The 15698-nt window shown below is 38.0% G+C and overlaps 2 protein-coding genes and 1 non-coding gene across 3 annotated transcripts in view; 2 read left to right on the top strand and 1 right to left on the bottom strand.

Annotated features, from left to right (window-relative positions):
* Cyth3 (cytohesin 3) overlaps window positions 1–15698 on the top strand; it is an 86544-nt gene that overhangs the window by 46570 nt on the left and 24276 nt on the right. The window contains exon 2 of the mRNA XM_078023690.1: window positions 15359–15441. Coding sequence (XP_077879816.1) covers window positions 15359–15441 — 83 coding nt within the window. The remainder of the gene's footprint in view (window positions 1–15358; window positions 15442–15698) is intronic.
* LOC101964352 (protein SET) lies at window positions 6393–7300 on the top strand. Its single transcript, XM_005339751.4, has one exon. The coding sequence runs from the start codon at window positions 6455–6457 to the stop codon at window positions 7283–7285; it is 831 nt and encodes a 276-aa protein (XP_005339808.2). The 5' UTR covers window positions 6393–6454; the 3' UTR covers window positions 7286–7300.
* Window positions 13733–13805, bottom strand: Trnav-cac (transfer RNA valine (anticodon CAC)). The gene has a single exon. It is a non-coding gene; the product is annotated as a tRNA-Val (tRNA).

Genomic DNA, 15698 nt, shown 5'->3' on the forward strand with positions numbered 1-15698 from the left:
TTATTAAAATGCTCTTGGAGGTATATTTCCCCTCCCTAATTCTGTTTTCTAAACCATGTGACAATGGACAGTGTTGGGACCCATTTTAGGAATTCACTAAAAACATGAAAAATCATGAAATAACTGTTAAGTCGGTGGGGGCGACTTGGTGGTGACTTAGTGGCAACTTAGAACAAAGCAGCCCACCCCGAAAAAGAACATCAATCAGATGCCAGCAGAAACGCCTGTCAATCAACAGGACCCCCCTGGCCAATCCTGGAGTTCAGCCAACTCCCCTGATCAACTTCAAGGGGGCAAGGGACCCTAGAAACACCTTTTCCTGTCCCAAGCCCTTCCCTTCCTGCTGTAAGCCCCATAAAAGTCCAGTCTCCTCAGACCCTTCTCCTGTCCCCTCTGTGGGTCTGATCAAGTTCCCCCCGGGAGTGATATCTCAATAAAGCCTGTTCAGCAGTCCTTTTAAATCTGCCTCCTTTGGCCATTGCTTGCCCCGACTGATCTGACAATAACTTTTTTCCTTGGCCTTTTTTTTTCTTTTTTATATTTATTTTTTTATATTTATTTTTTAGTTTTCGGCGGACACAACATCTTTGTTGGTATGTGGTGTTGAGGATCGAACCGGGCTGCACGCATGCCAGGCGAGCGCACTACCGCTTGAGCCACATCCCTGGCCCCAGGAATCTTAATTTTTAGAAATATTCTCTTGAAAAACATTTCAGGTGGTTGGGAGACTGAATCACCATTTTGACTTTTGCCTGATGCTTTACTGGTAATATTGATCCAGTCTGTACCCATTACCAGTTGTGCAGGTGGCTCTTCTGCCCTGAATATTTATTTCTACATGGTTCTCTTTTACTTTCTCTTTGTAACTGTTTGGGAAGTTTACACTATCATCTCTGAGCTATTAATTAATATGTGTAGACTGTATTGTTATACCCTGTTTTTAAAAGCTCATGACGTGGCAAATGCAAAAAAAATATTGCAAAAAAATAACAAATACTTTTTATACCTAGGGCAACTTTTGTGAAAAACCTGTATTTCAAGTACTCTGATAATTTTTCTGAATACTTACTCACAGTTCTTGATACTGGGAATTCATTGATGAACTAGGCAGATAAAATCCCTGACCTCTAAGGAGTTGGTATTCTCATTAGAGACAAACTAAACAATTCAATAGAATAGTACTGATAATATTAGTACTTACTTCTGCAACGACCTAATAAAGCAATTAACCCATTTTCCATTTTGTTCTCTTGTTCCAGATGTGTGTGGAACACCTTTGAAAACATAAATATTGTATAGAATATACATTTATATAATGTATAATATTATATAATGGTTAATTAACATAATTAATACAGTATATGTAAGCTCTATATTATTACTTCTAATCTATTTTAATGCACCTGTGTCAGTTTTGTTGTAATATTCACAGAATTGAAAATTTGAGACTTCATGGATTATTGAAATTACCTCCAGTAAAGATGAGAAAACTGAAGAAATTGGAAACCTTGTGCACTCTTGGTGGGAATGTAAAATGGCACAATTTTAATGGAAGGTCCTTGAAAAATTAATACTAGAATTACTATATGATCTTTCACAATAGCTAAGAGGTGGAAACAACCCAAGTTTTTGTCAACACATGAATAAACGAAATGTAGTGTGTCCATATGTTGGAAATATTATCCAACTTTTAAAAGGAAAGTATCACATGCCACACCCTGCATGAACCTTAAGGTCATTATGCTTAGTGAAGTAAATTTGTCAGAGAACATTCAAATACTGCCAGGCAGGTGCAGTGGTGTATAGTCGTTACCCAATGACTTGGGAGGCTTAGGTAGAAGCAAGTTCAAGGCTAGCCTCAGCAACTTAGAGACATCCTGTCTCAAAATAAAAATTTAAAAAGAGCTAGAGATATAGCTCAATGGTGAAACACCCCGGGTTCAATTACCAGTACAAAGAAGGAAAAAAAAAAAAAGACAAATTCTATATGATTTCATTTACCAGAGGTGTTTTAAGAGCAGTCAGTCAAAGAGATGGTAGTTCCTAGGAATTGAGGAGAGAGGAAATGGGAAAGTTGGTGTTTTAAATAGGGATAGAGTCCTAGTTTTCCAAGATGAAAAAGTTCTGGAGATGGATAGAAGTGATGATGGTTCATAAAATATGAATATACTTGCCAGGTTTCTGTTCTCGAAACTAAAAGGCTCAGGGGTCACTCCAGTTAAACTGGGCTAACTGGGCTGCATGAAATAACCACACAAGAGACACAAATACCTTTTTCTTTAGAGTTGCTGTGACGGCTCCTCTGACCTTAAGGGTCCACAGAAAGAAAGAAAGAAAGCATGAGAGCACACGATGACCCCTTTTATTGAGGAAAATAAAAAAAAAAGCTATTCAAAAAAAGCTATTCAAATGAGGCAAGGGGTCAGGTTTCAGGGGGCTGAGTCTATCTTCATGATGTCCACTGTCAGCAGGTTGACTGACACCTGGGTAGGCCACACCCAAGGGCACAATAAGAGAAAGGGACACACACAAGGCACTTCTACTCTAAACAGGGCAAGGGGTTATATTACAAAGGAACAGGTGAGCATAGCTTCACCCATGGGGCTGTAGCAAGGCACACCCATGCACGAGACACCTTGCACCCAAGAAGGGTGCCACATTTCTGGGACTGAGAGCCTCAGCACCCAGCAGGGGAGTGTAACTCAGTCATGTGTAAGGTTGGCCTCCCACATATACTGTACTCATAAAATGGTTAAGATGGTAAATTTTATGTGTTGTGCTCTTTTAATTTAAAAAAGTTAACTTTTTTAATAACAAAAATGAAGCACAGTTGTCTGGTGTCGTGTAGCTACTTAAGTGGCCGAGCCAGGAATAAAGCCCAGTAGTGTGACTCTGGAGCACATGCATTTAATCTTCATTCTGTATGGCTTCCAAAACACTTTTGGCAATGATAAGTGCTATGATAAAACAAAGCAGTGATGTCTTATAGAAAATGATGGTGCGAGAAGTTGAGTATGCTTTAGACAGAGTGATGAGGAGGACAGGCCTCCTGGAACTGAAGACTGAAAGGAAGAAAGGGAGCCAGCAGGAGCTGGAGGGAGCTGGCTGCTCAGGACAGGGCCTGGAGGGGGGCAGGATGGGGACCTATGGAGTTGGGATCAGAGAGGTTCCTGGAGGACCAGGTGAGGAGGTTGGATTTTATTCTGAGCCTATTGGGAAGCCATATGTGTTTTAAGCAGGAAAGAGACATGATTTGATATGTTTCAAAGAGTTCTGCCAATTTTCCCTTGGAAAGGAGGTTGAGAAGAAATTCCAGAATATTTGTCCATTTTGTACTCAGATGTCAAATTTGAAGACTTGAGGCTTCATTAAATATTTTATTTTCAGTGCTGTTAAAGCTATTTAAGTATAATAAATTTACCAATGACAGCAATTATATACAACCTTTATCCCCAGACTCTTTTATTTTTTATTTTGAGACAGGGTCTTACTGTGTTGCTTAGGACCTCCGTAAATTGCTGAGGCTGGCTTAGAATCTGCAATTTTTCTGCCTCAGCCTCCTGAATTGCTGGGATTACAGGCATGCACACCATGCCCGGCTGCTGAGTTGTATTCTAAGACCATGTTTAGTTTTGCAAAAAACTGCCAAGCTATTTTTCACAGTGTCATTACAGTCTTCATTCATGTGTATTTGGGAAACTGTTTCCCCTCTTCCTCCAATCTCAGATTCTGGATATGAAAAGGATTAGTTGATCAGGGTTAATTTTAAAAAGTATTCACTTTACTTTTAGTTTTCTTAGAAAGTAAGACTCGGTATCCATTGTTATTTTTTCAAGATTGAGTTAAACATATGTATCGTTTAAGATCTTAAAATATTTTTTGCTTTAAGAATAGAAATTTCAGATGACGTTCAGATAAGATTTTGATTAGCTTTTTGAAATAGTAGTATTGTCCTATTAACAAGTAAGGAAGCTGAGGCACAGTGAGGTTAAGTAAGTTGCTCACAGCTAATAACTACTTTGAAACAGGTAGTACAGCTACAGCGTTCAGTTTCTGACCTGATACGTCATACTGCCTCTATATTAATCACCACATTAATGAATTAAGGATTTATATATTCATTGCTACCTTTTAGTACTGGCTCTTAAATTTCAGTGTTTAACAGAATCATTTGGGAAACATTAAAATTCGGAATGCTAGGCTTCTGATTTGGTAAGATATAGGATAGGGTCTAGGAATGCTATTGTAGACAAGTACTTCTGAGTGATTCTGGGAGACCATTTTGTAAGCAACTGCTATGAAAAATGAGCTAGATTCAGTGACTTTTGATATGGATTACAGAAAGCTGGCTAAGTCCTTGACTCTTCTGTTTAATTTTGCTGGGAGGAACCAGAGGGTAACTGTCCTTTATCACTGTATTCAGTAAGACACATGTCATTGCAGTGGTTCTTCTTGCTTGTTGGTGGTTGGCTACATCACCAAACAGGAAGGGTAACAAATGTGGTTTGGCATGTTGTTGTTAAGAGTATGTTTATATATGAGTCCTAAAGGCTAATTTGGGGAGGATTGCAACATCATGTCTTTTTTTTTTTTTTAACATGCAACACTATGTAAAGACAAAATAGTTATTTTAAAAACTCACAATGACTGCTCTAATTTCTAGTTTATTGCTATTCTGTCTTTCATCTTTGTTATGAAATTCTTAACTGCTTTATCCACTGTTAGATGTGATCGTCTAAGTTAGAAGGAGACTTGGAAGAATAATAGCAGTAGTGTTCAAAGTTGTCATAGAAAAGTTAGTAATGTTTGTTTAAAATTTTTCTCATAATAAAGTATTCCTTATAGCTGTATGTCATTGATAAGTGTTGGTTCTGTTGTTATATGTCAGGTTCTTAGAAGGCTGTTCTAGTATCTATTTTAGAAAATTCTTCCCTCTGTCAAGGATTGAGAGGGATCTGTTGTTCAGATGTAGATTTTTAAAGTCAGTGCATAAAATGCTTGCTATAGTTTGGATCTAAAATGTCCCCCCAAGGTCCATGTAGTAAAAAAATTGGTTCCTACTGTTGCATCTCTGGGAGGTGGTGGGACCTTTAAGAGGTGGGGCCTAACAGGAGGTCTTAGGTCACTGGAGATATGCCCCCCCCCCACATTGTGGGACCATGACACTCTTTTGTTGAGTCCTGGTGGGGATTTTGCTTCACCACGTGACCCTCACTGCAGGCCCAGAAGCAATGGAACCTGTGGACTTGGACCTCTAAAACAGTGAACCAAAATAAACTTTTTCTCCTCATAAGATGATTATCTCAGGTATTTATTTTAGTTCCAGAAAGCTGACTAACACAGTATCCAAATTTTAAGTGTTCCTGGAGCTCGAGCTCTTTTCCATGTATTTAGCCTGTATAGACGCTTGTGTAGACATGTTGGGAAGAACATTTACTCACCACAGAGCTCTGCTGGGCTCTTTCTCAGGCAGTGCCTTCCGCCTCCACCCGATTAACCACTGATCTGATTCCTGTCACCAAAAATTTATTTTGTCTGTTTTTAGCTTATTGTGGACATTTCCTGTAAGTAGAATCATACAATATGTGGTCTTTTGTGGCTGGCTTATTTTACTTAACATCTAGTTTTCAAGGCTCATCTGTGTTGTAGCATGTGTCAGAACTTCATTCCTATTTATGATTGAATAATTGTATTTCAATTCCATTGTATCTATAGACCACATTTTGTTTATCCACTCATCTGTTAATGGACATTTGGAGTGTTTCCACCTTTTGACTATTGTGATTATTATTACTTTGAATATTTATGTACAAGGTTTTATGTGGTCATATATTTTTACTTCTTTGGACTATATATCTAGGAATGGAATTGCTGATCATATATTTAACTTTTTGAAGAATTAACAAGCACTTTTCCAAAGTAGCTGGACTTTATTGTATTTTTAAAATTAATTTCTGTATATTATTTTGGGGTTTAAGCTTTTATTTTTCTAATTTTTTTTTTATATTTCAAAAACCAATATGTTAAGGGCTGGCTAATTTAGCTCAGTTGGTAGAGTGCTTGCCTCACATGCACAAGGCCCTGGGTTCAATCCCCAGAACCCCCCCCCCCACACACACACACAAAAAAAAAACAACCAAAAAACAAAAACACAATATATTAAGATCTTTGAGCTAGTAAAAATTTGCTAAACATTAAGAGGGAAGTCCTCTAAAATATTGTTTTATTTTATTGGTTCTTTTTAGTTATATATAACAGTTGAGTCTATTTTATGTAATTATACAAGCATGGAATATATCTTGTTCTAATTAGGACCCCAGTCTTATAGATGTACATAATGGTGAGATTCACTATGGTGTATTCATATATGCACATAGAAAAGTTATGTCATCTCTGCACTTCTCCCTGGTGAGCTGTGAGTCCTGTGGGTCTGCTCCTTGACTTCCCTCACAGGATGGCCCCCAAACGCCAATCTTTGCTCCAGTCTCAAACAAAAAAAACCCAAACTGCCTGCCGCCCTGAGCAGGCGAATTCATCGGCCTCTCTAGGTTTGCCGAAGGGAGAAAAAGAACAACAAGAAGCAATTGAACATATCGATGAAGTACAAAATGAAATAGACAGACTTAATGAACAAGCCAGTGAGGAGATATTGAAAGTAGAACAGAAATGTAACAAACTCTGCCAACCATTTTTTCAGAAGAGGTCAGAATTGATCGCCAAAATTCCAAATTTTTGGGTAACAACATTTGTCAACCACCCACAAGTGTCCGCACTGCTTGGGGAGGAAGATGAAGAGGCGATGCATTATTTGACCACAGTCAAAGTGACAGAATTTGAAGATATTAAATCAAGTTACAGAATAGATTTTTATTTTGATGAAAATCCTTACTTCGAAAATAAAGTTCTCTCCAAAGAGTTTCATCTGAATGAGAGTGGTGATCCATCTTCAAAGTCCACTGAAATCAAATGGAAATCTGGAAAGGATTTGACGAAACATTCAAGTCAAACGCAGAATAAACCAGAGAGCTTCTTTACCTGGTTTACTGACCATTCTGATGCAGATGCAGATGAGTTAGGAGAGATTTGGCCAAATCCATTGCAGTACTATTTGGTTCCTGATATGGATGATGAAGAAGGGGAAGGAGAAGATGATGATGATGATGATGAAGAAGAAGAAGGATTGGAAGATATTGATGAAGAAGGGGATGAGGATGAAGGTGAAGATGATGAAGATGATGATGAAGGGGAGGAAGGAGAGGAGGATGAAGGATTACCTGGGAGCTGAGTTCATCCCAGAGGTTGTCACTCTCATGCCTGAGGCCTTAGCTAAGGTGGCTTTAACAGTCGAATGTCTGTGACTGTCTCTCTACGTGTGGTTTCTTTGCACAGTAGATTTTATTCTCAAGTCTGTGGGTACTGGCTTCTCCAAGGCCTGGTGGTCTCAGGGTCCCAAGACAGTAGAGATGCAGGTATAAGACTTTGTGGGCTGGACCTTACACATTGTCACATCTACCACTTGTTTTGGCCAAAGGAAGTTCCTAAGCCAGTTCAGAATCAATAGTGGGAATAGATTACCAAGTATCATGGACTTATTTTTCTTGCTGACACAGTAAAGATATATTCAGATTTTTTGATTCCTACTTGGATATTTTGCAGTTTGTGTTTCTAATGGCTTTTGTGTTTTTCTTATCTTTTTATGAGATTGATTGATTGATTTCCTTGTTGGGTTTGAACCCAGGGCCTTAGTGTTCTGCCATGGAGCTACACCCCCAGCCCACTTGTCTTATTAATTATTTTTTTCTCATCCAATTTTAATTCTGCCTCCCAGTTTGTGCATTTTGAACTCCATTCCTTTCCTGCTTAGTCTAGAAATTTGAATCAGGCATTGTGGTATACATCTGTAATCCCAGTGACCCTGGAGGCAGGAAGAGTGCAAATTCAAGGCTGGTCTGGGCAACTTAATGAGACCCTATCTGAAAATAAAAAATAAAAGGGAGATGCAGCTCAGTAGTAAAATATACTTGGGTTCAATCCCCAGTCAAAAGAAAAGAACTATGTCTAATATAAGGTAGTTGTATGTGGTTTGGTCTCTGTGTCCTCTATTTTGTACCATTGGTCTACCTGCCTGTTTTGGTGCCAGTGCCATGCTGTTTTTGTTACTATTGCTCTGTAGTATAGTTTAAGATCTGGTATAACAATACCACCTGTTTCACTCTTTCTGCTTAGAATTATTTTAGCTATACTGGGTCTCTTATTTTTCCAGATGAATTTCATAATTGCTTTTTCTATTTCTGTGAGGAATGCCATTGGGATTTTGATTGGAATCATGTTGAATCTGTAAAGTGCTTTTGGTAATATGGCTATTTTAATAATATTAATTCTGCCTATCCATGAGCAAGGTAGATCTTTCCATCTTCTAAGGTCTTCTTCTATTTCTCTCTTTAGGGTTCTATAGTTTTCATTGTATAGATTTTTCACCTATTTTTCATTGTATAGATTTTTTTTTGTTAAGTTGATTCCCAAGTATTTTATTTTATTTTATTTTTTTTTGAGGATATTGTGAATGGGGTAGATTTCTTTATTTCTATTTCAGAGGATTTGTCACTGATATACAAGAATGCCTTTGATTTATGGGTGTTGATTTTATATCCTGCCACCTTGTTGAATTCATTTACTAGTTCTAGAAGTTTCTTGGTTGAACTTTTTGAGTCTTATAGGTATAGGATCAAATCATCAGCAAATAGTGCTAGTTTAAGTTCTTCTTTTCCTATATTTATGCCTTTAATTTCTTTCATCTGTCTAATTGCTCTGGCTAGTGTTTCAAGAACTATGTTAAATAGAAGTGGTGAGAGAGGGTATCCCTGTCTTGTTCCAGATTTTTAGAGGGAATGCCTTCAATTTTTCTTCGTTTCGAATGATGCTGGCCTGAGGCTTAGCATAGATAGCTTTTACAGGTTGGATAAAAAAAAGTGGCGTTTATACACAATGGAATATTACTCAGCACTAAAAAATAACAAGATCATGGCATTTGCAGGGAAATGGATGGCATTAGAGCAGATTATGCTGAGTGAAGTTAGCCAATACCCAAAAAAACAATGCTGAATGTCTTCTCTGATATAAAGGGATGACTCAAAATGGGGTGGGGAGGAAGAGCATGAGAAGAAGATTACCTCTAGATGGGGAAGACAGGTGGGAGGGAAAGGGAGGGAAAGGGGAATTGCATGGAAGATGGAAGGAGACCCTCATCGTTATACAGAATACATGTATGATGATGTGGGGGAAGAAAAAAAAAGAAGTGGGTCACATTAGATTGGGTAGAGAGAAGTGATGGGAGGGGAGGGGAGGGGAAGGAGGGAATGGAAGGACAGCAGAATAAAATAGACATTATTATTGCTGTGGGTATATACGTGACTGCATGACCAATGTGATTCTGCAACCTATATACTCAGAAAAATGAGAAATTTTATCCCATCTGATTCCAGATCATTGTACTGTCATGTGTAACTAGTTAAAACAAATAAAAAAGAAAAAAAGAAAAGATCTAGATGGGGCTGGGGGTGTGGCTCAGTGGTAGGGTGCTTGCTTAGCACATGTGAGTCACTGGGTTTGATTCTCAGCACCACATACAAATAAATAAAGGTCCAACAATAACTAAAAAATATTTAAAAAAAGAAAAGGCCTAGAAATTTGAGTGTGCTTTTTTTTAGCTTGTTGAGTCTAAAGTTAATAATGTATACCCTCATCCTCATCCTTAGAATGCTAAGAACTTTGGAGCAATTTTTTTCTTCCCATTTACATGCTATTGTAAGGCATTTTAGTTCTATTTTTTATTCTAGGAGATATTATTATCTCAGTCAGTTTTCCTTTAGATTTGCTTTTGGAGATCAGTGCTCATCATTCCCTTTTGCATCTAACACTTCTTACCTCAGATCTTTTTTCCTGATATTTGTTCTTTCAGAATTTTCATTAGTAATAGTGTCCTAGTGGCAAATTCTTAATTTTTTTCCTGGAAATATTGCTTTTGAATCTAATCCAAATGGAGCTTGAGGGGAAATGGTAAGAGAGGAAGTCTCAAGGAGGTGATGATAGTATTTGGAGTGATTCTTATGTCAATGGGGACTGCTCAGAGCTTCTTACCCTTTCTTACTCTGAAGGTTCTCTGATCCTACCTGCCCTGCAGTTCAGGCAAAGTACCCTAGCTAACTGTAGCACTCTGCTGAGGTGGCCTTCCTGTTATTGTTATCATGTGACTGGCCCAGTTACCCACTTGAATGTGAGTGTTTAAACTCAGCTTTGTCACCTCCCTGAGGTCAGTCAAGTGGCTGTTGAGTGGTGATGAGGTCCAGAAGTGTATCTCTGGTGGCTTATAGTCTATGTTTTTGTTTTTTGTATCATCGTATCATGCTAGTAGTCCCTTGGAACTTGTGCTCTAAACAGTTCAATCATTGGTTTTTGGGGTATCACAAGAAAGGCATTATTTCCCTGTGTACAAAATTTCCATTTAGTTGATAAACAGGGACCAATGCCCAGGCCCATGCCAGTGTTCTTAGTGTCCTATAGAATTGGCTTGTACCTGAACTAAACAAAAATCTAAAAAATACCAAATCACAACAAAAAAATTAGTGTTGATTAGTTAGTGTTGCAAGGAAGGTAAACTTTAGGATAGAAGATGTCAATTTCAGTGAAGAGTTGTGCAGGGCAGGGTGGTGTACATGTGTAATCTCAGGCACTTGGGTGGCTAAGGAAGAAGTTTCAGGTCAGCCTGGGGAAATAAATGAATGAAATAAAGGTCTATCAACAGCTAAAAAATATATATATATATTTAAAAAAGTGAATTTTTTTTTTAGTTGTTTGATGGACCTTTATTTTATTTATTGGTTTTTGATGCCGAGAACCAAACCCAGTGCCTCAAACTCAGTGGAAGAGCAAGAGCTCTTCCACTGAGCCACAACTCCAGCCCCTGAATGGCCATTTTTTCTTTCTTTCTTTTTTTAATATTTATTTTTTAATTGTAGTTGGACACAATATCTTTATTTAATTTATTTATTTTTATGTGGTGCTAAGGATCGAACCCAGGGTTTTGCACGTGTTAAGCGAGCATTCTACTCCTGAGCCACAACACTAGCCCTGAAGGGCCATTCTTAAGCCCACCTCTGGAGTGTCAGAATTCTATATGGAAGCTCATAATAAGGACATCCAAAAAACTTTAGGATTTTGCAGCCAGAGAAGGAATTTTCAGTTGATTTGATTCTTTCAAAGAAGGTAGCTTTATTGAGATTGAAATAAAAGTTTTCATCATATGCCTTTTTGTGCATTTAGGGTAAAGCCACATCCATATATTCATTTTCAGTTTAAGAATAAATTGCTAGATTTCTTGGGAGAAAAAGAAAAGTCCTCCCTGACACCTTTGTTTCTTCTTACCCAATAGGGTCCAAGTGAACAAGTATAGACAGACAATGTCAATAACTCAATCTAAGTCTTATGTTGCCTTCATAGGGCAAACTGTTGTGCTCCTGGAAAGGGTCTGGATAATCGGTATCCCTTCTCTAAACATTGCTTAGCATCCCATTTTTAGTATAGCACTTGCATGTGTGAAATTGCCTGTGTGTCAGCAGATTTATGACTGCAAAGTTATTTTGGATGCAGATAGATGCTGATAGAACTTCACTAAACAGCTGGTATAACAGCTCAGTGTTGGTATTCACTATGCATTCTGGGTGTCCAGATAAATAATAGGATGAAAAGATACTTAAATGACTGAAGCTGTGCAGATTGTTCTGGAAATATTTCATCACATACATCAGTTCCTTTTATTAAAGTCTTTTTTCTTTCCTCTCCTTCTCTTTCTCTTCCCTTTTTTCCTTTCCTCCCTCCCTGCTTCACTCTTTTTCTTCTCGTCCTTCTTTCCCTTTTTGGCATTGATTCCCGGGCCTTGCTCATGCTGAGCACACTCTGCCTCTGGGGACTGAGTCTTTTAGATGTGCTGAGTATTCTATTACTTCCTGTTGATGCTTTTGCTGAATATCCTAAAAGATATTGGCCATTTAATACCAAAACATTTTCTGTTACTCTTTACTATGAAAATTTTCAAATTTTAAAATGGATAACAAATAATCATACATCTATCAAATAGATTCAACAGTTGTTATTTGGCTCAGTTCTTTTTTTGCTGAAGTATTTCAAAGTACTGGTTTAATAGCATTATAATCCTAACAACTATAGTATGAGTCTTTAGGAAATAAAGATTTTTTTCTAGATAGCCACAATCACATTATCCTACCATACAAAATGTCTTTTAAAAAGGTTGGAATTACTGGTAACATAAATGAAAACACTTTGTTATTACTCCTTAGTGCCTTAAAGGGGTAGGAAAAGACAGGCATCACTAGAGGAGAAAAAAAAAAAATCAAGGGAATCCTGGAAAGCTTCTGATTGAAGGAGCTTTAGGATATTTAGCGTTAAATCATTGTGGTGTTTGTATTCACCTTCAAAGCCTTCACTCTGTTGTTAACCAACACTGCACATCCTCAGGGCAGGAGGGGAGATACTGTAAATAGACTTTTTTTCTCTTTAGTTGTAGATGGACACAATAACTTTGTTTTATTTATTTTTATGTGGTGCTGAGGATCAAACCCATTGCCTCACACGTGCTAGGCAAGTGCTTTAACACTGAGTTTCAACCCCAGCCCTGTAAATAGACATTCTTAAAAGAAACATAAGTGTCTATAGATGGTTGAAGTACAGCTCTACCCTTTTGGATTCTTGTTTTCATATATCCACATTGGAGAACTCAGCAGCAGAGAGTTTTTTCCCTCAAGGAGGCCGCTTTTGGGTGCCCAGCTAGCATTGTTGACAAGTTTAACTTAAAACTTCAGGTGTAGTTACTTTCAAGTAACAGGATAGTGTCAATCAGCTTGCTACTTTTAGAAATAATATTCTATTTGTTAGAATACAGGCTTCTGGGCACAATGACTCTTGGCTATAATCTTAGTAACTCAGGAATTGAATCAGGAGAACCTCAGATTGAAGATCAGTTTAGCAATTTAGGGAGACCCTGACTCAGAAATCACAAAATAAAAAGGACTGGAGAGATAGCTTAGTAGTAAAGTACCCCCTTAGCTCAATCCCCAGCACTGGGGAAAGAGTGGTAAAAATAATAGCTTTGAAGGTTCAAGAATTGCCTGTTGGCATGGTTGCTTCTTTATGTTCTTGATCAGTGTGGGCATTTGACGTTGGTTTTCTTCATGGTAAAAGCCTTTATTCTCTTGGTTTTGGAAGCATCATTTTCTCCTCTTCCTCACCTTATCTCTTGACCTAGATCTCTGTGTGTCTTCCCCTTAAATGTTAAGTGTGACACACAGTAATTCTATTGCTGATTCATATAAACCCTAGTCTGAGCCAGGTTGATCCAGGAAAAATTGAGGAGAGACTTTGTGGGTCCTTCTGGAAAGAAACTTGAGAGACCCATGAATAAGGAAGTGCTTTCTTATTCCTCTAGCATAAAAGAAATCAGCTTTAGTTCAAGATGAAGCTGGCGCTTTGGAAAGCAGAATGGAAAGACCAGGTTCCTGATGACATTATTGAGCTGCTAGACCCACCAAAAGCATGTTGCATGACCTGTGTATCTAAGTTTATCCTACCTGGGGTTTGTTGAGCATCTTGGATGTGTGTATTTATATCCTTGGTCAAATTAGGACATTTCCACCATTGTTTCTTTCTTTTCTTTTTTTTTTGGTGGTGCTAGGGATTGAACCTAGGGCCTTGTGCATGTGAGGCAAGCACTCTACCAACTGAGCTATATCCCCAGCCCCCATTTTTTCTTTAATAGTCTCTCTCCAGGGAAAATCATTAGATCTCACTTAGCCTCGGTTTCCTCACTTATAAATGGAGATAATAATGGCTGCTCTCAAAGGTATTTTGAAGATTTAATTGAGATAACCTCTTAAAGCATGTCGTCCAGTCTGGTTCAGTAAATGATAGTTCTTCCTCATTAGTTGCTCAGCATAGAAAATTGCTTAAGGAAATCACTAATATGGAATTTAATGAAGCTTGGGTCTGGTAGAACAGGCAGGAAATTACAAATTTGAAGTATCCTGTGCTTTCCTACCAATCCCATGCTCCTTCTCTGCTCCTAGACAATCGCTCAGTATTAGCTCAGTTCTGTGTTTATCATTCTATTTAACTTTTTGTTCTTAAGGTTTATATAGAAAGTATTTATTTCTACATAATTTTCCTGAGATCATTCATTTGTTGCTTGTTGTATTATTCATTTTCACTGCTGTTTGGGATTTCATTGTGTATATAATCCAACAACACATTTGCCCATTCTTCTCTGGATAGGCATTTAGATTATTTCCTTTCTTTTTTTATTATGTACAAAATGTGTTTATTTTTTATTATTATACATATTCTCTGTCACTTTGCTAGAGAGTTTTTCATATATCTATGTGTATGTGTATATATATAAAACATGTGTATGTATATATGTATATGTACAAAAGTATGTTTTTTAAATTAGTTACACATACATGTCCCTAGAAGTAAAGTTGCTAGGTTATGGCATGCACATCTTTGATGTTAATAAACAGTACCTAATTGTGTTCTAAAGAGGCTGTGCCAATGTACACTCCCAGCAGTTTTTTTTTTCTTTCTTGTTTTCTACACAACCCAATCTGGTGTGAGTGAAATACATTTTTGTATTTATCAGTTAAGTGTGTACTAGAGAGCAATTGGTTCTGTGAAGCTTGTCATGGGACTGGGTTGGGAGACCCACACTACTGTCCCTTCCTTATGTCTTACTCCTCAGGCTGTACTACTTTGACCTCTCTTAGCTTTCATGTGTCTGTTTTGGTATGTATTTTACATGTTAGAGGTTTACCCACATTTGAGAGTGAATGACTAAGAATTGTTTGGGAGCTATGAATGTAGCAGGAAGGCAGCTGACCAAGTTTCCCTACTGGGCGACATGGGTGTGCAGGTGGTGGGTGCTCCCCTCTCAGTTTCAGTATCTGTGACCTGAAGCTGATCAGCTGATGCAGAGAAGACCTTCCACACCTCTAGTCAGAGCAGTTTGGGTTGCGGGAGTCTTGTGGTCTGGAGTCTGGGAGCTCTAAGGGGAAGACTAGGAGACTTCAGCATTTATCTCACCCTCAGTTTTATGAAGTACCTGTGCCCTCAGCTGTGTTTGGTGTCCCCTAACCTTTTGGTTTTACTCAAGAAATAAATGGTCTTCAGTGAAGGGAATGAGAAGAAAGGATCAGTAGTTTTTTTAAGCAGCCTTTTAGCCAGTCCTCCATCTCCAGCCTTGTCAGACACGGAAAAGTATTGTTGAACTGTTTGGGTTTTTTTTCTTTTTCAGTGCCTGAAGACCTCTCATTAGAAGAAAGAGAAGAACTTTTGGACATTCGTCGAAGAAAAAAGGAACTTATTGATGACATTGAGGTAAAGAACAAAACCAAAAAACTCTTGGTTTTTACTTTTGGGTGTAATACTGAATAAGAAGTTGCTTCAGGAAAATATAGAAAATCAGTGTTTAGTGTATGGCTGTAAGAACTACATCAAGAGACCAAGCAAAAGAGACCAAGCAAAAGAGTTGTCTAAACTGGAGAAGCAAAAGCTGTCTAGGTCAGACAATGCAGACTCTGGGACAGAAGTGGAGATAGTGAGTCTGAAGTCTGCAGCAGTCAGCTTGAAGCTCC

Source organism: Ictidomys tridecemlineatus, chromosome 10 (assembly GCF_052094955.1).
Source record: "Ictidomys tridecemlineatus isolate mIctTri1 chromosome 10, mIctTri1.hap1, whole genome shotgun sequence".
Taxonomy (NCBI): Eukaryota; Metazoa; Chordata; class Mammalia; order Rodentia; family Sciuridae; genus Ictidomys; species Ictidomys tridecemlineatus.

What these genes read in the sequence shown, in the direction of transcription:
- LOC101964352 (XM_005339751.4), top strand. Translation starts at nt 6,455, where the DNA reads ATGGCCCCCAAACGCCAATCTTTGCTCCAGTCTCAAACAAAAAAAACC.